Source organism: Colias croceus, chromosome 8 (genome assembly GCF_905220415.1).
Source record: "Colias croceus chromosome 8, ilColCroc2.1".
Taxonomy (NCBI): domain Eukaryota; kingdom Metazoa; phylum Arthropoda; class Insecta; order Lepidoptera; family Pieridae; genus Colias; species Colias croceus.
The window spans coordinates 8132900-8153782 of record NC_059544.1 but is presented as its reverse complement, the minus strand read 5'-3'; the positions used below and the strand labels follow the sequence as shown (position 1 = coordinate 8153782).

At 33.7% G+C, this 20883-nt stretch overlaps 2 protein-coding genes across 3 annotated transcripts; one reads left to right on the top strand and one right to left on the bottom strand.

The window, feature by feature from the left end:
• Positions 1-27: 27 nt before the first annotated feature.
• LOC123694049 (39S ribosomal protein L4, mitochondrial) lies at positions 28-1336 on the bottom strand. 2 transcript variants are annotated; one of them, XM_045639346.1, is made up of 3 exons: positions 1295-1336; positions 546-1207; positions 28-275 (listed from the first exon to the last, which is right to left on the bottom strand). In XM_045639346.1, the coding sequence occupies exons 2-3, from the start codon at positions 1175-1177 to the stop codon at positions 59-61; spliced, it is 849 nt and encodes a 282-aa protein (XP_045495302.1). In that variant the 5' UTR covers positions 1178-1207; positions 1295-1336; the 3' UTR covers positions 28-58. The 2 variants fall into 2 exon arrangements, with proteins under 2 accessions (XP_045495302.1, XP_045495301.1); XM_045639345.1 differs by lacking the exon at positions 1295-1336 and having other exon boundaries at positions 546-1288.
• A 459-nt stretch (positions 1337-1795) lies between these two features.
• LOC123693779 (aminoacylase-1-like) lies at positions 1796-14361 on the top strand. The gene is given in 12 exon segments (XM_045638992.1): positions 1796-1969; positions 4770-4950; positions 5989-6084; positions 7323-7492; positions 7645-7816; positions 8155-8301; positions 8572-8642; positions 9222-9338; positions 10058-10153; positions 10410-10543; positions 13837-13933; positions 13935-14361. Coding segments are annotated over 11 exon segments (1224 nt in total). The 5' UTR covers positions 1796-1969; positions 4770-4937; the 3' UTR covers positions 14046-14361.
• The last annotated feature ends 6522 nt before the right edge of the window (positions 14362-20883 follow it).

Here is a 20883-nt window from a genome sequence, read left to right as displayed (position 1 = left end):
ATTAATTTAATAAATAAAATCCATACAGCCACTAAAACTATTTTATTATAACATCTGATTAAATCTGATCTAATTTGAATTCACTTATTCGGCTTCTACAGTCAGAATGTAGATGGTGAAGTATTCTTTCTTCTATCTTCTCTGCCGCGGCTCGTGTTAGTATTAATGTGTCATGTTTTAACATAGAATAAACATTTAGGCCATAAACGGGCATGATGTTTACATGTGAGAGGGTGTCTGTTGCAACTGTTATATTTCTTGGCGCATAATCAGTACTGTAAATGAAATAAAAGTTAAGTTAATTAGATTGTTTTTGAAGCTTGATTGCTGTTGTTGGTTGTAACAAAAATAGGTACAATGATACACTATTCATAACTCAATAGTGTATAGTAAATTATAACAGTAATGGGGTACATTTATAACAATAATGGGGTACATTGCTAATTGTATTTTAAAATTTGAATGATTATTTGAGTTTAATTTATTGTAAAATATCTATCATGCATGCTTAGTTTAATTATAATTTAAAAAGGATAATAACTTACTCATCAACAATGAGTACAGATGGACCCCAATTCCTTGATTCAATTAATTCTCTAAGAAAGTCTGGTTCATCTGTTGGTAGCTCTAAATCTTTAACAACATGTAAGTCATCCTGTGCTAATTTAGCTGATAGGGTTGACGTCAGTCCTTGTATACGAACATGAAATGGAAGCATGAAAAAGTGAGTTTTTCCCGATCGCGGCCCGTGGGCGACACCACCGCCACGGAACAGTGGAGATCTTATCGACCCATGACGAGCTCGACCTAAACCCTTCTGAGGCCATGGCTTTCTTCCTCCTCCTCTTACTTCTGCACGAGTTTTGGTGTGGGCCCACGATACCCATCTATATTTTCTTTGCCATATTATATTGCGGTGAATGATATCGATTCGCGGAGTCGCTGCATATACCAATGGATGCAGTTCAAACAGTCCCAGTTTCTTTTCTTCTACAGAATCTAAATTTTCAATCCATACCTCTCGTGGTTTGGTATACTGAGGAGGATATTTCCAATCCTTCTTTATAATACTTAAAGAATTTGAATTTATGGCCGATGTCGCGAAATAACTTGATCCGATTTGAGATGGCAAAGATATGTGAATTCTTTTAAGAGCATTGATAAGTAAGGATGTCATTGTTTAATATTTTTTCAAATGAAGACGAATCTGAAATGAATTCGTATTGATTAAATATTAAATCAATTCATAATTCTTGTTATGTAGGTACTCGATTTGTTTCTTGCAAATTCTAACCTCAAAATATATTTTTTAACCTAAACAATATCTGACATTCATTATTCATATGACATCTTACAATTTTCATAGATAATATTTTATTATCTGTTCTTAATCATAATGGATCGTAACCTGTGATCGTAACGGATAATTAAGAATAATTTTTTAATAGCTTAGATCGCATCTTAGAACAATAGATTTATATTTAAACCATCTATTTAATTTTTTTAAGCAATGTTTTTGAAAATTTAAACTTAATACTGTTGCTACTTTGGTCGATTAACGCAATTTAATGAAGCTTATGGCACATAATTTATCAGAACTATGTTAACTAATAAGTTATAGACAACAGGAACTCTTACCAATTAATATATTAACATCTTTCTTCAAATAAAAATCTTGTAGCTGAGCCTTAAATGCGCTTTTCTGTAAATGAATCACATGAATGCATCTGATGCATTTACTTCAATATCTGTGTCAACTGTCAAATCAAAATTTGACATTAAGTGTCATCAGCTGATAATAGCTCCAGTCCTAAAATGACGGGTTAGGTTCATTTAAAAATAATAGTTCCTAAACCTAAATTATAACATGAAATGGGAAGAGTTACTTTCATAAAGTGAAGAAAAATATTTTACATGTAGTATGCACTATCCCGAAGAAGCAGTATTAATAATTCTAGCATAAACTTCGGTTGGTTCTTTATATTTTCTAGTTAAAATTAATTGACTACATAGTAGTACATTTTAAAGTAGGTCAACTTTGTGTCAATCAAAACATTTCACTGCAGTGTAATATTAAATCTCATGTAGAGCCAAGCTTCTAACACTACAAGGCCTGACTTCACAAACTCTACAACTTAGTCAAAATATGTGGCTTGGCCATTTCACTACATTCACATCGGCGTAAGGTGAAAAATTAATTCACTGTTCATTATTTTTGTGTTATACAATTATAGTTCTTGTAGTAACGAACGGCCAAGCCACATAATATTTTGACTAAGGTGTAGAGTTTGTGAAGTTAGGCCTTGTAGAGTTAGGGCGTGTAGTGTTAGAAGCTTGGCTCTACATGAGATCTGATAACTTTTTGACAGTGCGAGTCATATGGGATCGTCTTGGCAACATTTTACATGAAAATGTTTTTGGTGGGATTTCATTTCTTTTTGTAAGTTGTTTGTAACAAATTTTTTTTTTTATTATTTTCTTTTTTTGGGGTGTATTTCTTGCACATCAGAGACGCCTTTTTTTATAGCCCACTCTCTTGACAAGGACAATTTTTTATTATTTTTAGCTACTGTGTGGACGTAAGAGGCAGGAGACGTTCGCAACACTTCTATTCATTCATATTTATATGATCTGATTTATGTCGATTAAATTTTTAATTTTTTTTAACAAGGAGTACCTATACATATATTTATATCTAGGGGAACCAAGTTTTAGATTATTAGATTAGATCTCTAGCGTCATCAAAATTTAATTTAAAATTACAGGTCTCATACAAACTCCCATCCCCTAGTTTAAGGGGTTGGGGGATGAAAGTTACAAGTTTTATAATTTTTTTGATGTTTGTGTGCTAATACTAGCTTATATACAAAATTTCAGCTTTCTAGGACATTAGGAAATACCTTAAGAATTTTGATGATCATCAGTGAGTCAGTGACGAAATTAGCGTTTTTTAGATATAAATAAAATCTGAAGTATAAAAGCTAATGTAATTAAAACTTAATATGTTCAATAAGTCCGCTATTGACAATATATCCCGAAAATTTTGTTGATCTAGCATAATTCAAACCCAAGTTATGAGGGTTCAAAAAAACGTCGAAGCGCTTCGAGAAAAGGTAGGTAGTGCCCGTGCGCTTCGTTTTCGCTTGGCTCGTCTTGGCGGGGGCACTACCGTGCCCCCAGATAAGTGATGCTCATTTTCGTGTAACAAGTAAATATTTACATAACGAATAGATGAACATTATATCAAGACATTTTTGGATATTCTGGATACCCTTTACAGATTAAATTGTGTAGAAAAAAGATACTATTACAATGGGGAAAATGTTTTGTTTTTACCTGCATTAAGCTTTCTTTAAGCTACAAATATACATATACAATGTGAATTTCGAATATTAAGATTTATGAGATAAAGATAATCCCAATAAAATGATTTTTAAAAGCTACATTTTATTTTATCGTCTTCTATCTTATTTAAATTTTACAATTTAAAAATATGGTATGGATATGCCCCTTATAATGCTGCATTAATCATAAAGTGTAATGCCTCCTCCACACTACTCGCGAAGTTGAACGAGGTTAGACGAATAGAATAATGTAGAGAGGCACTTCGGCTTACTTCGTCCAACTTTACCTCGCCTCGGCCGACTTCCGTTTGTTGTCGGTTTTTGCGCCCGAGTCAAAGGGCACGAAGTTACCTGCAGTTCGTTCTGAATATGAACGTATGCGTTCCTCGCGAAGTTGAACGAGTGTGTAGTGTAGCACCGCGGACTTCAGTCAACTTCGGCCGAGTACTTCGCCGAGGAACTTCGCGAGTAGTGTGGAGGAGGCATAACTAATATAGCAGTTTTTATGATAGTTAAATATTAGGAAGTGGTGGGACGATAACAAGGACTCAAGGATGTGAGATTCAGGAATTTGTTAATGCTGGTGGGTGCCTACTGCCTGTGTGAGATTATAACTTATTCAGAATTAAAGCTAGTAAGAAGTTTTTCTTATTTTATCAATTAAAAAAAAATAAGACATGATAATTTATGTATTTTTGATATTGGTTTAAAAATTGTTTACTTTATTTTAGGTCTACACAACATACAAAGGAGCAAATCGAGATGGGGTGTATGAATTTAAGATAATGAAAATCATATTAAGTATCAGGAATACAGAAACCCTGCAGAAGAAATGCTGACTGCTGAGAAAGAAAAATTAATGGGAGAAATACTAACTCATTATAAGTGAATTTTATTATTATAAATTCATTTGATATTTTAGAAAATATTTGTATTTTATATTTATGATAATCAAAAAGATTGATCAGCTAAAACTGTTACTACATCTTTGAATTGACAACTTACTTTTTAGAAAAACTGGTTGAAAATAAGTAAAATATTAGTGAACTTAGAAATAAAATACTTAGTTACTAAATTTGTAGTTCCTATGTACAATTTTATAATCTCAAAAAATGGTTTCCTTTTATTTTGTTTTTATTTTTCATGATTATTATTATAACCAATAATAAAGACTAAGTGCACATTGAATACGTTTTTTTCTTTTAACCATGTTACAAATAGCATGACAAAGGTGCTTCCTATATTTATTTAAATAGTGTTATTCTTGTGTTTGATTTAACGTAAATTTAGAAATTTATTCAAAAATTTAGAAATTAAAGACACATATTTTAAATGTGATATATTCAATTAAATTTGAATAAGTCACCTTTAAAATCCGTTCATATTAATATATTTTGAATACTAATAAATACTTTTTCTTTACAGATTAAAAAACAGGAACTTAAGCACTCAAACACAGACTTTAAAAAAATCAAGAATACTTGTCCAATTGCATAAATAAATATTATAAGTCTGAAAAGCACAAATATAGGAACATATCAAAGAAGAATAAACAATAAATACAAAAAGAAATAACAAGACTTCAAGTACAATATGGCATCTAAAGGTAATGTATCTGTAACTAGTTTAGTTAAACTAATAAGCTGATTTAGATTATTTTGAGTCTGCAAAATAAATTCCACCAGAAATCTTCCATCAATTATGGACCAAGAGCTGACTCAAATTCCATTAAATATAAGTGTTATTCATATGAATAACACTATACTATAATATAATAAATAGAATACAAAATTACACTCTTAACCATATCAAAAATATAGATGGATTATACACCAGCAATAATTTATGTAACAGCAACTCCCATGTATAACGCGCGCTCTATTATTCTCATGTAAATATAATATAAAACATACTACCATCTTCGTCACATACACAGGCAATTACCTGACTGGTTTTGTAATTTTGAACATCTGATGTTATAACGGTAACTCTACATTAAAATTGTGATGCTGCCGCCGTAAACATTATCAGTTTTATCTCTCGCAACAATTCCGATAGTAGTCTTGCAACTGATAGTAAAAAAAGGTATATATAAAATAATTCTTGAAGAAAAATGAATACCATGAATATTGTATTGAATAAACCAACCATTTCCCACCATGCAATCCTGTACCTTATACCTATTCTTACGACGCAAGGGTCTTACTGCGTGCTTTCCTTTCGCGCAAAAATGAAGCGGTCGACTAAACGAATTGATTTCAAAAATAAAATAAATTTGCGATTCTCAGTTTTATAAACACTACCTACCTGTGTTAGTGCTAATTTCATTATGGCAATTGGCATTCGTTGAAATTTGCCCTTTACGAGTTACCCTCCTTACTACTATTCTTTCTGGGAAAATAATGAAGTAGGTAGGTATGTACCTAAGGAATTTTTTGGATGATGATGACCCATGTAAATAAACTCTAATAAATAAATGATATCGTGATATCAAACTTCAAACAACTTAACATTTAATTGTAATCATATTATTTGCATATCGCTCGTACCACAGATTATTATTAATAACGTATATATGCGTGTATGAGCAGTCTTGCGCGGCACTCATACGCTGATAACCGTATATAATAATATCTTGTTACAGCGAAGAAAATGTCCGTCGACTATAGTAGCAATCCGGCCGTAGCGAATTTCGTGGAATATTTGAGAATACCGAGTGTTCAACCGAATATTAATTATGGTAAGTTAATTAAGAAATATACACGAATTTTATATTTACATCACATTATTATCATAGATTTAAAACATAACAACTAACACAGAATTTTTAAATGAATACGTTGATTTCATTATAATGTTTTTATTTATTTAACTAGCTCTTCGCCTATCGCTTTACCTACTGTCGATTTCGATAGCTATATAAGCTATAGCTTTTCAGGCATAAATAGTCAATTTTTATAGTCAATTTGTATGTCTATATTTTCTAAAGTTATGTAGGATATTCATCTGACAGGGACTTATTGAATTACCAATTTCATTTAATAATGAAAAAACTATTTGTAGGCACAAACCAGTCGTTTGTAATTTTTAACCTGCTACTATTAGTTAGGTACAAGATGTTTTTTCTACTATTTTCTATTTTGTCTTAAGCAGATTATATCTATGTACCTATTCACGTTCCGTAAAGAAAAGATAACCATGATAACTAGATTGATGCCTGATATTTTATCTAAAATAATACAAATATTTTATGTACACTAGCTATGCCAGACGATTTCACCCGCAGACGAACCGAGCTGGCAAAAGAAGTTTCCAAAGCTGAAGTGCTATTTTGGTATCTACATAATATAAATAATGCCAAGTAGCATCAAAAAACGGTTAGTTTTCGTGTGAAAGCGTAACAAACCTATATACATTCTTACCAAATCATCGTCCTTACAAACATTCCTCCCATCAACATTGTCTTCACATATTATATTATATCTTCATAATATGTATAGATGAAGGGGTGATAGAAGGATGCAATAATAATTCACGCTGCAGATTGACATCGCGTCCTCAATTATTTTAAATTGAATAATGTGGCTGTAAATTGAGATCTTTGTACAAGTTAGTTAGGGCCTAGGGACTCCGTACTCGACGGCAAAATGGTAGAAATTAACTGCGTAGTTCTGTAGAATTCAAACATATTTTTTATTTACGAATTAACTACTTATGTACCTATCGGTAAATTTTTGACAGCAGAAAAGTAGTTGCAGCAATGCTGCAGCACTCCAAGCGGATACCAGTTGAACTAAAATCTTCAGCATCATAAATTATTATTTTTTTTAATTTTTTATAATAAGTAGGTATCTGGAAGGTATATTAGTGTATCTGGAAACAAGAGCTATAAGCTTTTAGATTAACTGTTTCATTTTTGATAGTTTAAGTTAAGATATAGATTTTGTGAGGTTTTCTTCAGGCAGACTTTTTTTACAGATGACTGCGTGAATTTCCTCCAGAAACAAGCGAGAAGCTTGGATTTAGAGTTTAATGTGTACAAAGTAGTACCTAAGAAGCCCATCGTAGTGTTAACATGGGTGGGACAAAGTCCTTCTCTCCCGTCGGTCCTTCTCAATTCTCATATGGATGTAGTGCCTGTGTTTGAGGTAAGTTTTAACATTATATGCTTCTCTTTTTAGCTTTTACCAGTGGTTTGTATGACAATAGAATGCAGCAGGTCTTTGTATAATTTTTTCATTTAATACTGAAACTTCGGTCGTAAGTTTACTGAAATTACTTATGAGTAATAATTTTACAGGATAGTTGGACATTCCCACCGTTCAGTGGTCATATTGACAAGGATGGTAAGATCTACGGACGCGGGTCGCAAGACATGAAGTGTGTCGGTATCCAGTACATGGAGGCGATCAGGAAATTGAAAAAGGCTGGAGTTTCGTTGAAGAGAACTCTTCATTTGTCATTTGTTCCTGGTAAGTAAGAGATTAGTAAGAACGTGATACTTATAGGAACTTTGCGTATTCACTATTCTTGCTAATTAATTATTTGCTCTTTAACTAGCTAGATCAAATTTTGAATTCTTATATTTTGCTTATAACATATCAAATATTTGTAGTTTGGGTATACCACAACATTTTTAGTAGGTCAAATTCAAAGCGTACGTACCCTAACGACCTTTTATGTATCACATGAAACAAGATCCTTTAAATAAAATGAGTATGAGTAATTACTTGAAAAAGAAAGTAAAAATATGTTGAAATAGATAAGATTTTCTTGAAAATATAATTATTGTTATTAAAATTGTAAACAGACGAAGAGATCGGTGGAGTGGACGGTATGAGGAAGTTTGTCCATACACCGGAATTCAAAGCTCTGAACGTTGCCTTCGCTTTAGACGAGGGCATGGCGAGTCCTACTGAAGAATTCATTATATTTTATGGTGAAAGAAGCATATGGCGTAAGTATTTTGACGATTTTTTTTTTGCTTAAACCCTGCATTGATAAAGCTCTACAGTCTACTAAACCGATTTATTATAAGGCAAGATTCAATCTTGCCTTGCCTAGTGTTGCTGTTTATATACAAAGGGTATATAAACTCATGAGTCATGTATAATACTTACTTATATGTATTGCATCATGCATGCAACTTTACCTCATTTTCATCTTAGACTATACTTTCCAATTTTATATAGTTTCCATTATAATAATAGCTAACAATATTTAACAGAAATACACGTGCATTGTACGGGGCAGCCCGGCCACGGTTCTCTTCTATTCCCAAACACTGCTGGCGAAAAGGTATTTTATTTATTTATTATTTATTTATTTATTCACACATATCAAATACCATTTAAAATTATTAGTGTTTAAAATTAATTATATGAACACAAATTTACAAAAATGTTAATCAGAATCAAGCATTGATAATGTGTAGGTAGGTATATTATTAAAAAATAAATAAAATATTACACTTTATTGCTTTCCGCCGGCGGCTCCGTCCGCGGTTTCAAAGAAAAGCTCGCATAGTTCCCGTTCCCGTGGAATTTCCGGGATAAAACCTATCCTATATTACTCGTGGATAATGTAGCTTTCGAATGGTGAAAGAATTTTTAAAATCGGTCCAGTAGTTTATGAGCCTATTCATTATAATCAAACAAACAGTGTGGATAAATATTTTTGTACTTAATAAAATGAAAATTTTTGTTATATCATTTGGTTTCGCTTTTGTCTGATCTATTTAATAACCACATAATATCTATAAATACCTGCTAGGTTATCTTTAAAATTATTTAATAACTAACCCAAAAATAATTATAAAGGCAATAACTATCATAAATTATTGAAACAATTTTTTTTAATGCGTTGTTTTTTTTTCAGCTAAGGTTCATTATAAACAAGTTCATGACATTGCGCGAAGAACAGAAAAGCATTTTGGACAATGACCCCAAACTGACCATCGGAGATGTGACCACTATCAATTTGACGCAAGTACATGTGAGTATAAAAAAATGAATTTTTATTAGTTTATTTTCTTACTGATTTACTACGTATTAAATTGTTAAAGACCAATTTTAAATTGATAATTAAATGAGCAAAAGGAAATTAAATCCGCTTTTTTTTTCTAATATTACTCAGTTCTCCATTAATTAATTTAATATATTGTATTGTAATTATATATAATACTAGCTTTCCGTCCGCGGCTTCGCCCGCTTTGTGCTTTAAACTATCCTATCTCTCAAGTTGGATCGAACTGCACATGGTGTGCGAATTTTATTGTAATCGGTTAAGTGGTTTAGGAGTCCATTGAGGACAAACATTGTGACACGAGATTTATATATATTAAGATTTTGTATAATTTATTTTATATCCTTAGGGTCAACTCACACCAAAAGAGCGGCGAAGCGCAGCGAAGCGCAGCGAAGCGGAGCGCAGTTTCAGTGCCATATGAATTTTAACTTTATTTTCATTACTATAATACTTATTATCGCATGAGAAACTCGAACGAGTCGCGTGAATGCCCGCGGCGCCGCTGGAATTCCGCGGAATTCCAGCGGCGCCGCGGGCTCGAGTTTCTCAGGCGATAATAAGTTTTATAGTAATGACAATAAAGTAAAAATTCATATGACACGGAAACTGCGCTCCGCTTCGCTGCGCTTCGCCGCTCTTTTGGTGTGAGTTGACCCTTAAGCATATTTTTTATCGCTTTTATACAGGGTGGTGTCCAATCGAATGTGATTCCAGAGAAACTAACCGTTGTGTTTGATTGTCGCTTGGCTGTTACCGTGGACCATGAACAATTTGAGAATAGGGTTCGTATATATTATTATTATTATAAACAAAAAATAATTCTCTTCTCTATTTTTTGATTATTCTTTGTTTTTTTGAAATGAAATTTCTTTCGGGTAAAATTTCGAGGTCGCGTCATGGTAATACCGTCCCGCCATTGAGAAAAGTGACGATTTGGGTATCTTTGAATCTTGCCAAAGAAATTTCGCTTCTGACACGTGTGCTCGGCACACACGCTTTACTTTTTTCACGTAAAACTACATCATGGCTGTTTTACAGATTAAAGAATGGTGCAAAGAAGCTGGTGAAGGTGTTACTTATGAGTTCGAACAGAAGAATGATAAAATTGAATGCACCAAAATTGATGAAACCAATCCCTTCTGGGTTGCTTTTAAATCGACTGCTGACAAGTTGTAAGTATAAAAAACAATATGGGTGATAACAATTACATATAAATTAAACAAATGACTTTCTTGGATGAAGTAATCAACTATTCTGTTTTTTTTTTTGCGTTTTATTAGTTACACAACTTATAACTCAAAATGGGCTGAACGAATTTTAATAATTTTTGGTTAATTGGAAAAAAAAAGAACAGTATTGTAATAGATATTTAATAATAATAATAATAAGTCAGTCACCCCGCAGGGCACCTTGTGGCGAGGTGTCGGGGAGTAGCGACCCCGCGGAAACCGAGCGCTCCCGGGGGAGGTCCCTGTCCTCACCTCTGGGCTGTCCCGGTGGCAGTTCGGAGTGAACAATGACGAGGTTCAGGATCCCCCACCTCTGGCTTGCCTTTGTTGGCCGTCCAGAGTGGAGCCGCTAGAGCTATATGCTCGGGGGTGGAAGTGTCTAATGGCGTAATAGCGGGGAAACCCGCTCCGGGCCCGCGGGCTCGCGATGGTGAAACCGGTGCCGCACCTCTCTACACCCCCAGCCGTTCAGCTGATGTTGCCCCCTTGTTGCCATTATCGGTAACCTTTTTGGGAGCCCATCGACCGAACTGGCGAGTCACCGTCTGCCATAATTTTCAATTTTTAATATTGAAAAGGCAGACGTCCATAGCCCCCATAGACCCAATATACCAGTCCATCTAACACCCCCTTCCATAACCCAGTTTTATTCATTTCCATTTTTCTGCAATAGTCTTACATTGGCCGTGGACTGCCCAGGGCTGTATCTCTATAGTGCAGCCATGGGCAGGCTGCGGCTGGTGTCCCACAACACATTAAATTCTCTAAAGGGCCTCTGCGTGTTGGACCTGTGTCCCCACGTAAGCCTTCCAAAGGACCGGGTATCATCCTTACGGCGATACCCGTGTATTATGGAGAGAGACATAATAATAATAATAATAAGGGCGTAGGGATGTGACGACCCCATCGCCCACGGTTGGAATATCTATTGTCTATGTGACAATAGATATTCCACCCGTGCAATCAGTCAACCCGCAGGACACCTTGTGGCGGGGTATCGGGGAGTAGCGACCCCGCGGGAACCGAGTGCTCCCGGGGGAGGCCCCTGTCTTCATCTCCGGCTTGCCTTCACCGGCCGGTCGGAGTGAAGCCTGACGAGGACAGGACCCCCACCTCTGGCTTGCCTTAACCGGCCGGCCAGAGTGGAGTCGCGAGAGCTTTTAGCTCGAAGGGTGGATGCGAAGCGTAAGTGGCGAGTGGGCACGTGATGCTGGACCCTCAGGGAGCGCGTGATCGGAGTTTAAAGTCCAGGGACGCCTCTCCACCCTTAGCTGCTCACAATATGTTGCCCCCTTGTCGCACTATTGCAGCGACTTATTTCGGGGGCCCATACAGTGAGAGGGCGAGTCACCACCTGCCAACATATTTTTACTTTCTTTTAGTAGAAAGGCAGGTGCCATAGTTTCCCATAGTCCACAGTACCAGTCCATTAAGCATCCCAATCCATAGCCCAATTATTAAATTTCCATACCCTGCAATAGTCCTACATCGGCCGCGGACTGCCTGGGGCTGTGTCTCTATGGTGCAGTCATGGGCAGGCTGCGGCTGGTGTCCCACAACACATTAAAATTCTCGAAAGGGCCTCTGCGTGTTGGATCCGTGTCCCCACGTAAGCCTTCCAAAGATCCGGGTACCGTCCTTCTGGTGGTACCCGAGTATTATGGAAATGAGAAACATAATAATAATAATTTCTGATACATACACCCACATCTACTTAAGTATCGTGTAAACCAATGCACTTGGCTCAGGCCCGTGTATTGGTTTTAATTTTACCCTCGAAAGAGGAGAAAAAATAAATATAAAGAGAAAAATAATAATAAACACATTTATTGTCAGAATCATAAAGTGATTACAAAAATTGATTTACAAAGGAAAAACAAATAAAAGAAAAATAATAAGAAGCTTATTCCTAAGAAGAAGTAGGCAATGTGGCAGTGAGTGACCTGACAAATGGAGCCAACTCAGTTTATGATGGCAAGGTGATTAATACCTTACCACCACTGATTTTCAGTGACCCCAAGGTGACTATTGGAGTTTCAGTGAAAGATATATTTCTATTAATATGTATATAATATCAGTATGTAATTATGTATATAATGTAAATAAATAAAGTGAAATTATGTATACAATGTTAATAATTATAATGAATAGATAGGCAGAGAATAAATGCGTATATAATATTATGTTATATAATAGATATTTAATGTGTAATTCGATACAAATGCACTAAGTGTTAGAACAGGATTTTAAAATATGTTTCCGGTATTGGAAACGAAAATTATTAATATTTGTCAAACTGGTTAATGGTGGTGGGATGTTGTTCCAACACTTAGTGGCATTGTATCGAAAGCTACCCTTGAATGCTGCTGAGTGGTGCTTGGGTATGGATAGTTTACAGTTTGCAGACCTAGTTAGGTAGTTTAAGGCACTTCGTTCACCTACCCATGCGAGTTTTTCGTAGAGATATGTGGGTATTTTCGACTGCATCAATCCAAAAAGTAAAGTGGCAAAGTGTACCTGGCGTCTTTTTTGCATATTAAGGACGTTTGCGGTATTAAGGTAGGGGCTCACATGACTTCTTGGAGGGATGTCCCAGCAAAAACGCGCACACGCATTTTGTACCCGCTGTATCGCTGTTTGTGTGCGAGAAAGAAGTCTGGGGCCATAAACAGTGTCGGCGTAATTGAATCTGGAGAGGATAAGAGCATCACATAGTTGAATGCGTAGAGGTGTTTCGATATAGTTTCTTATTCTATAAAGCATTTTTAATTTGTAGAATGAGGTGGAGATTGTTTTGTTAATGTGTTTATCAAACCTAAGGTGTTCGTCAAAAATTAGTCCCAAGTTACGTGCCTCATGCACACGATCAATTTTTCTTGAATTTATTGTTATGACAGGATCGTGGTTAGCTATTTTTTCAATTACTTTGGGATTTCCTAATATAAGGTACTTGGTTTTGAGGGGATTCAGAGTCAAGGAGTTTTTTTGTGCCCAAGAGTCAATTCGCTTAATGTCAGAATTCATGTGGTCAAGTGCTTGTGTAGTTTCACTAGGATAGAATGAGAGATAGAGTTGTACATCATCCGCATATATCTGGTAACTGCAGTGTTTAATGTTGTTTATAATATCTGCGCTGTACAAAATAAATAAAAGTGGCCCTAATATTGATCCTTGCGGAACTCCTCTTCCTATGTTGGTACATTCTGAGAATAACCTGCTTCCTTATTTTTTTTCAGAAATCTGAAGCTAGAATGCCGCATTTTCCCCGGCGGCACTGACAGCAGATACGTCCGCGAAGTCGGTATTCCCGCCATCGGCTTCTCCCCCATGAACCAACCATACGCCCGTACTGCTCCACGACCACGATGAATATCTCAGCGCCGACATTTTCCTCAAAGGAATCGATATTTATGTTAAAATACTGACCGCTGTTGCTAACGCTTAAAACTTGCACCAATTCGTCTTGAACATGGCAATAATTACTATTTTTAATTATTATTCTAAAGGTTATGTAAGTTTAACTACGCAATTTATGACGCTGCCGCGCTGTGAGCCTTGCCTATCTAGTAATAGACATTTTTAAATTATTTCATCAAACATATTCTTTTTCTTAAAATTATATAATATGATGTTGCTATTTTTATCAATCTTATCACATATGTTAAATAAGAAATAAATGTAATAATATTATATTTTTATTTTTCATATTAATTAGCAAAACGTGTTCAAATAATTAATAACTTTTTATTTACGCTATTGTTGCTTATTGAAATGTTTAATCTTTATTTATTTAATAATTGTTTCTTGTTAATAATCAAATATTATAATTATTATAATACAATTATATTTTGTTACGTAATAAAAATGTTTAAAAATTATCAGGTTTTATTTTTTTGACTATACATTTTTCCACCGGAAGGAAGTTAGCGCGGAAAGTTTTTTTTTTTTAATTATTAATATCTCAAAAAATTGCTCCTTAAATGCTCCATCAGAATCAGTAATTGCTCCACTTCTATAATTATTAGTTTATTTATAATTAATTTAAAAAAAAATCCAAATACTGAAAACTTGATTTCCCTATAGAATGAAAAATATACACTTTTCATAAAAAATTTTTTTGCAAAAAAATTGCTCCTTAAATGCTCCATCAGAATCAGTAATTGCTCCACTTCTATAATTATTAGTTTATTTATAATTAATTTAAAAAAAATCCAAATACTGAAAACTTGATTTCCCTATAGAATGAAAAATATTCACTTTTCATAAAAAATTTTTTTGCAAAAAAATTGCTCCTTAAATGCTCCATCAGAATCAGTAATTGCTCTACTTCTATAATTATTAGTTTATTTATAATTAATTTTTAAAAAAATCCAAATACTGAAAACTTGATTTCCCTATAGAATAAAAAATATTCACTTTTCATAAAAAATTTTTTTGCAAAAAAAATGCTCCTTAAATGCTCCATCAGAATCAGTAATTGCTCCACTTCTATAATTATTAGTTTATTTATAATTAATTTAAAAAAAAATCCAAATACTGAAAACTTGATTTCCCTATAGAATGAAAAATATTCACTTTTCATAATTTAAAAATTTTTTCCAAAAAAAATGGCTCCCGATTTGCTCTATCAATTACAAAAAAAATTATTTAATTTTGATAATTTTTACAATAATTAACTGAAAAACTATGTTTGCATAGTAAACTACTGCGCTGTGACGTCATCAATTATTGTCGTTGCGACGCATAAGGGCCATATTTACATGTATCAGCACTGCAGCGATATGTATAGACCTTAATGTTTATGTTTTCTTATTTATATTATTCACTAGATTTCCGCCCGCGGCTTCGCCCGCGTTTTCAAAGGAAAACCCGCATAGGTAGTTCCCGCTCGCAAACGATAGCAACTTGACACCGAAAGATGAAACAAACGACTGAAACACAAATTAATTGATAATTACTTGAAGTTTTAATAATACGAATAAACGTACGAGTTTAGGGATGGGTAGGGAAATGTTTATAAAAATACCTATAATAAGAATGATTTAAATAGGTACATAATAATATCTGTTCCTTGAAATTTTGCTAGATGAAAACTCAATAATTAAAATATGGCGCCTAGATATTCTTAGAGTATAATTAATAGCAACATAAGGTAAGTACTAAGTATTAAATAATAATATTATTATTCCCAGCATAAAACTTATTAATGTCATTTTAATGTAATTAATCATATTAAATAGTTGCTCTTTTAAAATCATGTCAATATTACATAATCTGTAACTTATATCTAACTTCATAATATATCATTTTCATCTTCCATATATTCCTTAATGCTATAATAGGCTCTCTGAACTAATATATTTTTTACATGAGTTTTACCTGAATTTAGCACTACCAAACTCTTTAATACAATGTGGAATTCTGCTGTAAAAGCGTATACCTAGACCCATAAATGAATTTTTAACTTTGGCTAACCGGTAAAATGGCATTTCAATTTTATTTCTGTTCCTTGTGCCATAACAGTGTTTATCTCCTACTCTTGTGTGTAAGTCGGCGTTTTTGTGTACATGCAAAATATTATTAAATATATACTGTGATGGTACAGTAAGGATACCAGTATTCTTAAAGAGATCTCTTAGCGAGTCCCGACTCCCGAGCACGTAAATTATATATAGAGCGAATGGCTCTTTTCTGTAAGATAAATATAGTTTCTATATCTGCTGCCCTGCCCCATAGTAGAATTCCATAGGACATAATACTTTTTATACACCATTACAATTAATCTAATATTGATTGTGTTCATTGGTTACATTTTTAAAATCTTCGTGTTTTATAAATTTATAAAGAATAGAAAAAATTCGATCACGAGGCGGGACTCGAACCCGCATAATTTCGTGATCGAATGTTTATATTCTTTATATTTATAAATTTATATTTATAAAGCATTTGAATGTCATAAAACCAAAAATATCAAATTCAATCTTCGTGTTTTGTGAATTATTTAATAAATCATTTACGTGATTATTTTTTTGTTCGATGCGGGATGGTGTCGAATTGGTCCCATAAACATTTTATTAGGATAGGCCCAGTATTTTATTTTATGAGCATTTTTGTCTGTATTTGTAAATGTTGCAAGTGCAAGTTTGAAGTCGGTTGTTTTGAACGCAGTTATGTCTTGTATGTAAAACCTTTTTTTATTTAATTTAATTAGCACATATTTTATTATTTATACTCTAGTGAAAAATTTTCAGGTGATTATATAAAATTAGGGCTCAATTTTTTCGCGAACCCTACTTCTAAATAATTACCACTCTTCAATAATTTAAAACTCCTTGACTGAATCCCTTCACACCCTAAAATAAAAAGTGCCTATTAATTTTTCTTATAGTAAACAGAAATTCAAATTCAATTATAAAAATACTTATTACCGATTTAATACTTTGATGATAATTGATAGTAGAAATATTTATTACTAACCTTGATATTGTTGTGGACATGATGAAATGTCTCCATATTATGTTATATGTAATATATATACGATGGTATACAAAAATTATTATCATTCGAACCTGCAATCCTAACTTGAAGACTCAATAAAACAAAAATTATAATTATTTCTTATTATTCTTATCATCAGAACCCTTTAGTTTCTGTGATCTGTGATCAGAACCAAATAATTACATGATAATAATTAATAACCTTTTAAGTAATACCATCCTACTAATCTATACTTCTATACTAATATTATAAAGAGGAAAGGTTTGTATGTATGTATGTATGGTTTTCACGCATAAACTACTTTACCGATTTTGATGAAATTTGGCACAGACAATCTTTAGACCCTGAGAAAGAACATAGGCTACCTTTTATTGCGAAATATGTACCACGGGCGAAGCCGGGGCGGACCGCTAGTAATAGCGAAAGTTTGTGAGGATGTGTGTGTGTTTGTTACTCATTCACGCAAATACTACTGAACCGATTACAATGAAATTTAGCACACATATAGACCGTAACTTGGATTAACACATAAGATAGGTTTTATCCCGGTAATCCCACGGGAACGGGAACTATGCGGGTTTTCCTATGAAAACGCGGGCGAAGCCGCGGGCGGAAATCTAGTGAATAATATAAATAAGAAAACATAAACATTAAGGTCTATACATATCGCTGCAGTGCTGATACATGTAAATATGGCCCTTATGCGTCGCAACGACAATAATTGATGACGTCACAGCGCAGTAGTTTACTATGTAAACATAGTTTTTCAGTTAATTATTGTAAAAATTATCAAAATTAAATATTTTTTTTTGTAATTGATAGAGCAAATCGGGAGCAATTTTTTTGGAAAAATTTTTTTTATGAAAAGTGAATATTTTTCATTCTATAGGGAAATCAAGTTTTCAGTATTTGGATTTTTTTAAAAATTAATTATAAATAAACTAATTATTATAGAAGTGGAGCAATTACAGATTCTGATGGAGCATTTAAGGAGCAATTTTTTGAGATATTAATAATAATAAAAAAAAAACTTTCCGCGCTAACTTCCTTCCGGTCATTTTTCCTTATCCTATATTCAAAAATTTGTAAATTTGAGGAATGATGCTTGTGGAATGTGCAAGGTACTTATCTTTTCTATTCATCCAATTTCTCGCCCACTATCTTTTGGGTGCTTTTTGGGTGTGATTGTTTCCCCTTTTTATTTCATTTATATTCATATTTTCCCTCTTTAACCTTTTCTAAAACCTCACTAACAAATCTAAGGATAGAATTTACGACTTCTTTGTGTTGTTGATCGTCCATCCTGAGTTAACTAATGAACTTGAGTACTAAATACGTTTGGCCAGCTACTTAAATATAAGTAACTTAAGTTCCAATTTAGTTACCTACTTTTATCAACTTAATACGTGTAAACCAGCCACTCTCATAAACAACGCCAAATATTTTAAATAATGTTTGTAATCTAGTTTGATCTTACTTTTATTTTAGTTTTTCTCTGTAACGTTTACCTACCCTATAATTTGTAACTAATTAATTAATGATACAGGTGTTGGATGACCTTAACCCTTAATTACTCGCGTGGGGTATATCTGACCCCACGGCGCATTTGAAGCGTCGTATCTTCGCCATTTTTAAAGCTACCTGCGTGCCGTTCTTAGTAGCTGCCTAAAAACCTTCCCCACCGCGAATCAGTCGCGAGCGCCGCTCCATGTCGTGTGATTGTGTCAGGAGATCGCGTCTGGGGTATATATTGCCCCACGCGAGTATTCGTGCAACTTTTTTTGGACGAGTGAGTATGTGTATTTTTATTTTATAATGTGCAGTACATATACTAAATAGTTCGTTTTTTACTTATCTTTGTTTTCTGTTTATTTGTTTTAGGTTAGAACGCCTAAAATGGCAATTAAGCGTCTTTCTGACTACCAGGTTGTTAAGCGTTTGGAAGACGACGATGAAAGCATCATAGATAGTCCCGATGAAGATGAGGTAGACGAGGACGTGATCCAGAGTGACCACAACTCAACCAAATGTATGTTAGCTATAACGTCGGCAAAATACGTACAAAATATGGCCTATGGTTATATTTACCACACTGCCTAGGGCCATACAAAAACGGCTAAAAAATGCTCAAGTTCAGGATCCTAGCCCCACTTCCAGAGGTGGTCCATCGACAACTTATAAAAGGTGCCATATCTGTCCAAGGTCAAAGGATAAAAAAATAAGATTTATGTGTGCCAAATGCCACCAGCAAGTTTGTCACGACCATTCCACTATGATATGTGATAAATGTATTGATTAAAAACATCCTAAATTTAAAGTTTCATCTTTAAAAGTTTATTACATTTACATTGATTAAAGATAGTTAATAATTTAGAACAATGTTGTCTCTTTCTAATTTTTATAATAAAAATAAAAGTATGTCATTAAAAATATGTTTTATTGTACCTTTAAAATTGGGGTTAAATATACCCCACGCGAGCGTAAGTGTAACTATATGGACGCGAGTAATTAAGGGTTAATGAAATAGTATATTCTGTCTGTGTCTGAGTCTGTGATGGTAAGGGTAGTTCATCAAAGACGTTTTTGAATTTCGCTGTGGAATTTTGGTACTTAACCCTTATTAAAACGCTGGGAGCTATACTTCCCACGTCTCAGATTGAAGTAAATCGTGTTTTATTTTTATATGCTTAAACCTAATGCAGTGTAATATTAATTTATCTACGCAATCTTAACATTTCAGAGAACTTTTTTCATGGAAACACTTTTCAGATAATTATTACATGTCATGGAAAACACACGTCAAAGTCAGGTGACGTGATTTTGCCACCGAAAACGACCGTTATTTTTTAGTTCTTTGTGTAGTGCTGAAAAAAAATTAGATAAGTAGATTTGAGTTTTAGCTATGTAAACTAGACTATATTACGGTTGCGTGAAACGTAAAAATATGCCCAGAATCTTTCGTTTATACCTTGGTAGAGTCGATTGAACTTAAGTCTATAAGTGGGAAGATATCATCCCAGTGTTCTTCACTGCACACGACATTTGGAAATTCTATATATAAAATCCGTGTGTCTAAATAATCTTTTTTAGTTGGTTTAAGCAACTTATTTATTATTATTCATTATTTCCTGATCAGATAATTAGACATCTTAACTCAATACATTAGTATTTACCTATTGCTTTTATTTTGTTTTAGAAAAATGCCTTGTTTATGTTGAAGTCAATCATTTTTCAATACCCGAATTCTTCCCTTAGTAAAAGAAACTTGCATTGATGAGTACTTTCAACTGCTTTATTAAAAAATATGATCTATATAATTTTTTACGATAATATTTAATTCACAAGTGGAGTCAGGGCAACTAGCTAGTGTTTGAAAATATTGGTGTCATACTAGGACACTGGGAGCTATAGTTCCCACCTTTCCAACCTTTTTACAAGAGAGAACAGATGACGGGATATATACTTCCCACCAAAAAAAAGGTTACTTCCCCCCCACTAACCCCTCTTTTGTGTGCATTTTTGAAATCTACGACCCAAAATTACCCAGGAACGTATCTTACTTTTTTGTTAACTCCTCCACAGGCTCGCGTTTGAATAAGGGTTAAGGGTACCCAAAGAGCAATAATATAGGTTTATTGCTCTTTAGTACCTCAATATTACTTGCTCTGTGGGTACCCCCCATACATCATACGTCACGCGTGACATGTTTGATGTGTTTGATGTCATTTAATCTGACAAAGTGACAAATGACAATCAATTTTACCAAAACAAAATACAATTATCAA

What these genes read in the sequence shown, in the direction of transcription:
- LOC123694049 (XM_045639346.1), bottom strand. Translation starts at nt 1,177, where the DNA reads ATGACATCCTTACTTATCAATGCTCTTAAAAGAATTCACATATCTTTG. An exon ending in TCTGTACTCATTGTTGATGA is followed by an intron (nt 276 to 545) that starts GTAAGTTATTAT and finishes TTTCATTTACAG; the next exon opens with TACTGATTATGCGCCAAGAA.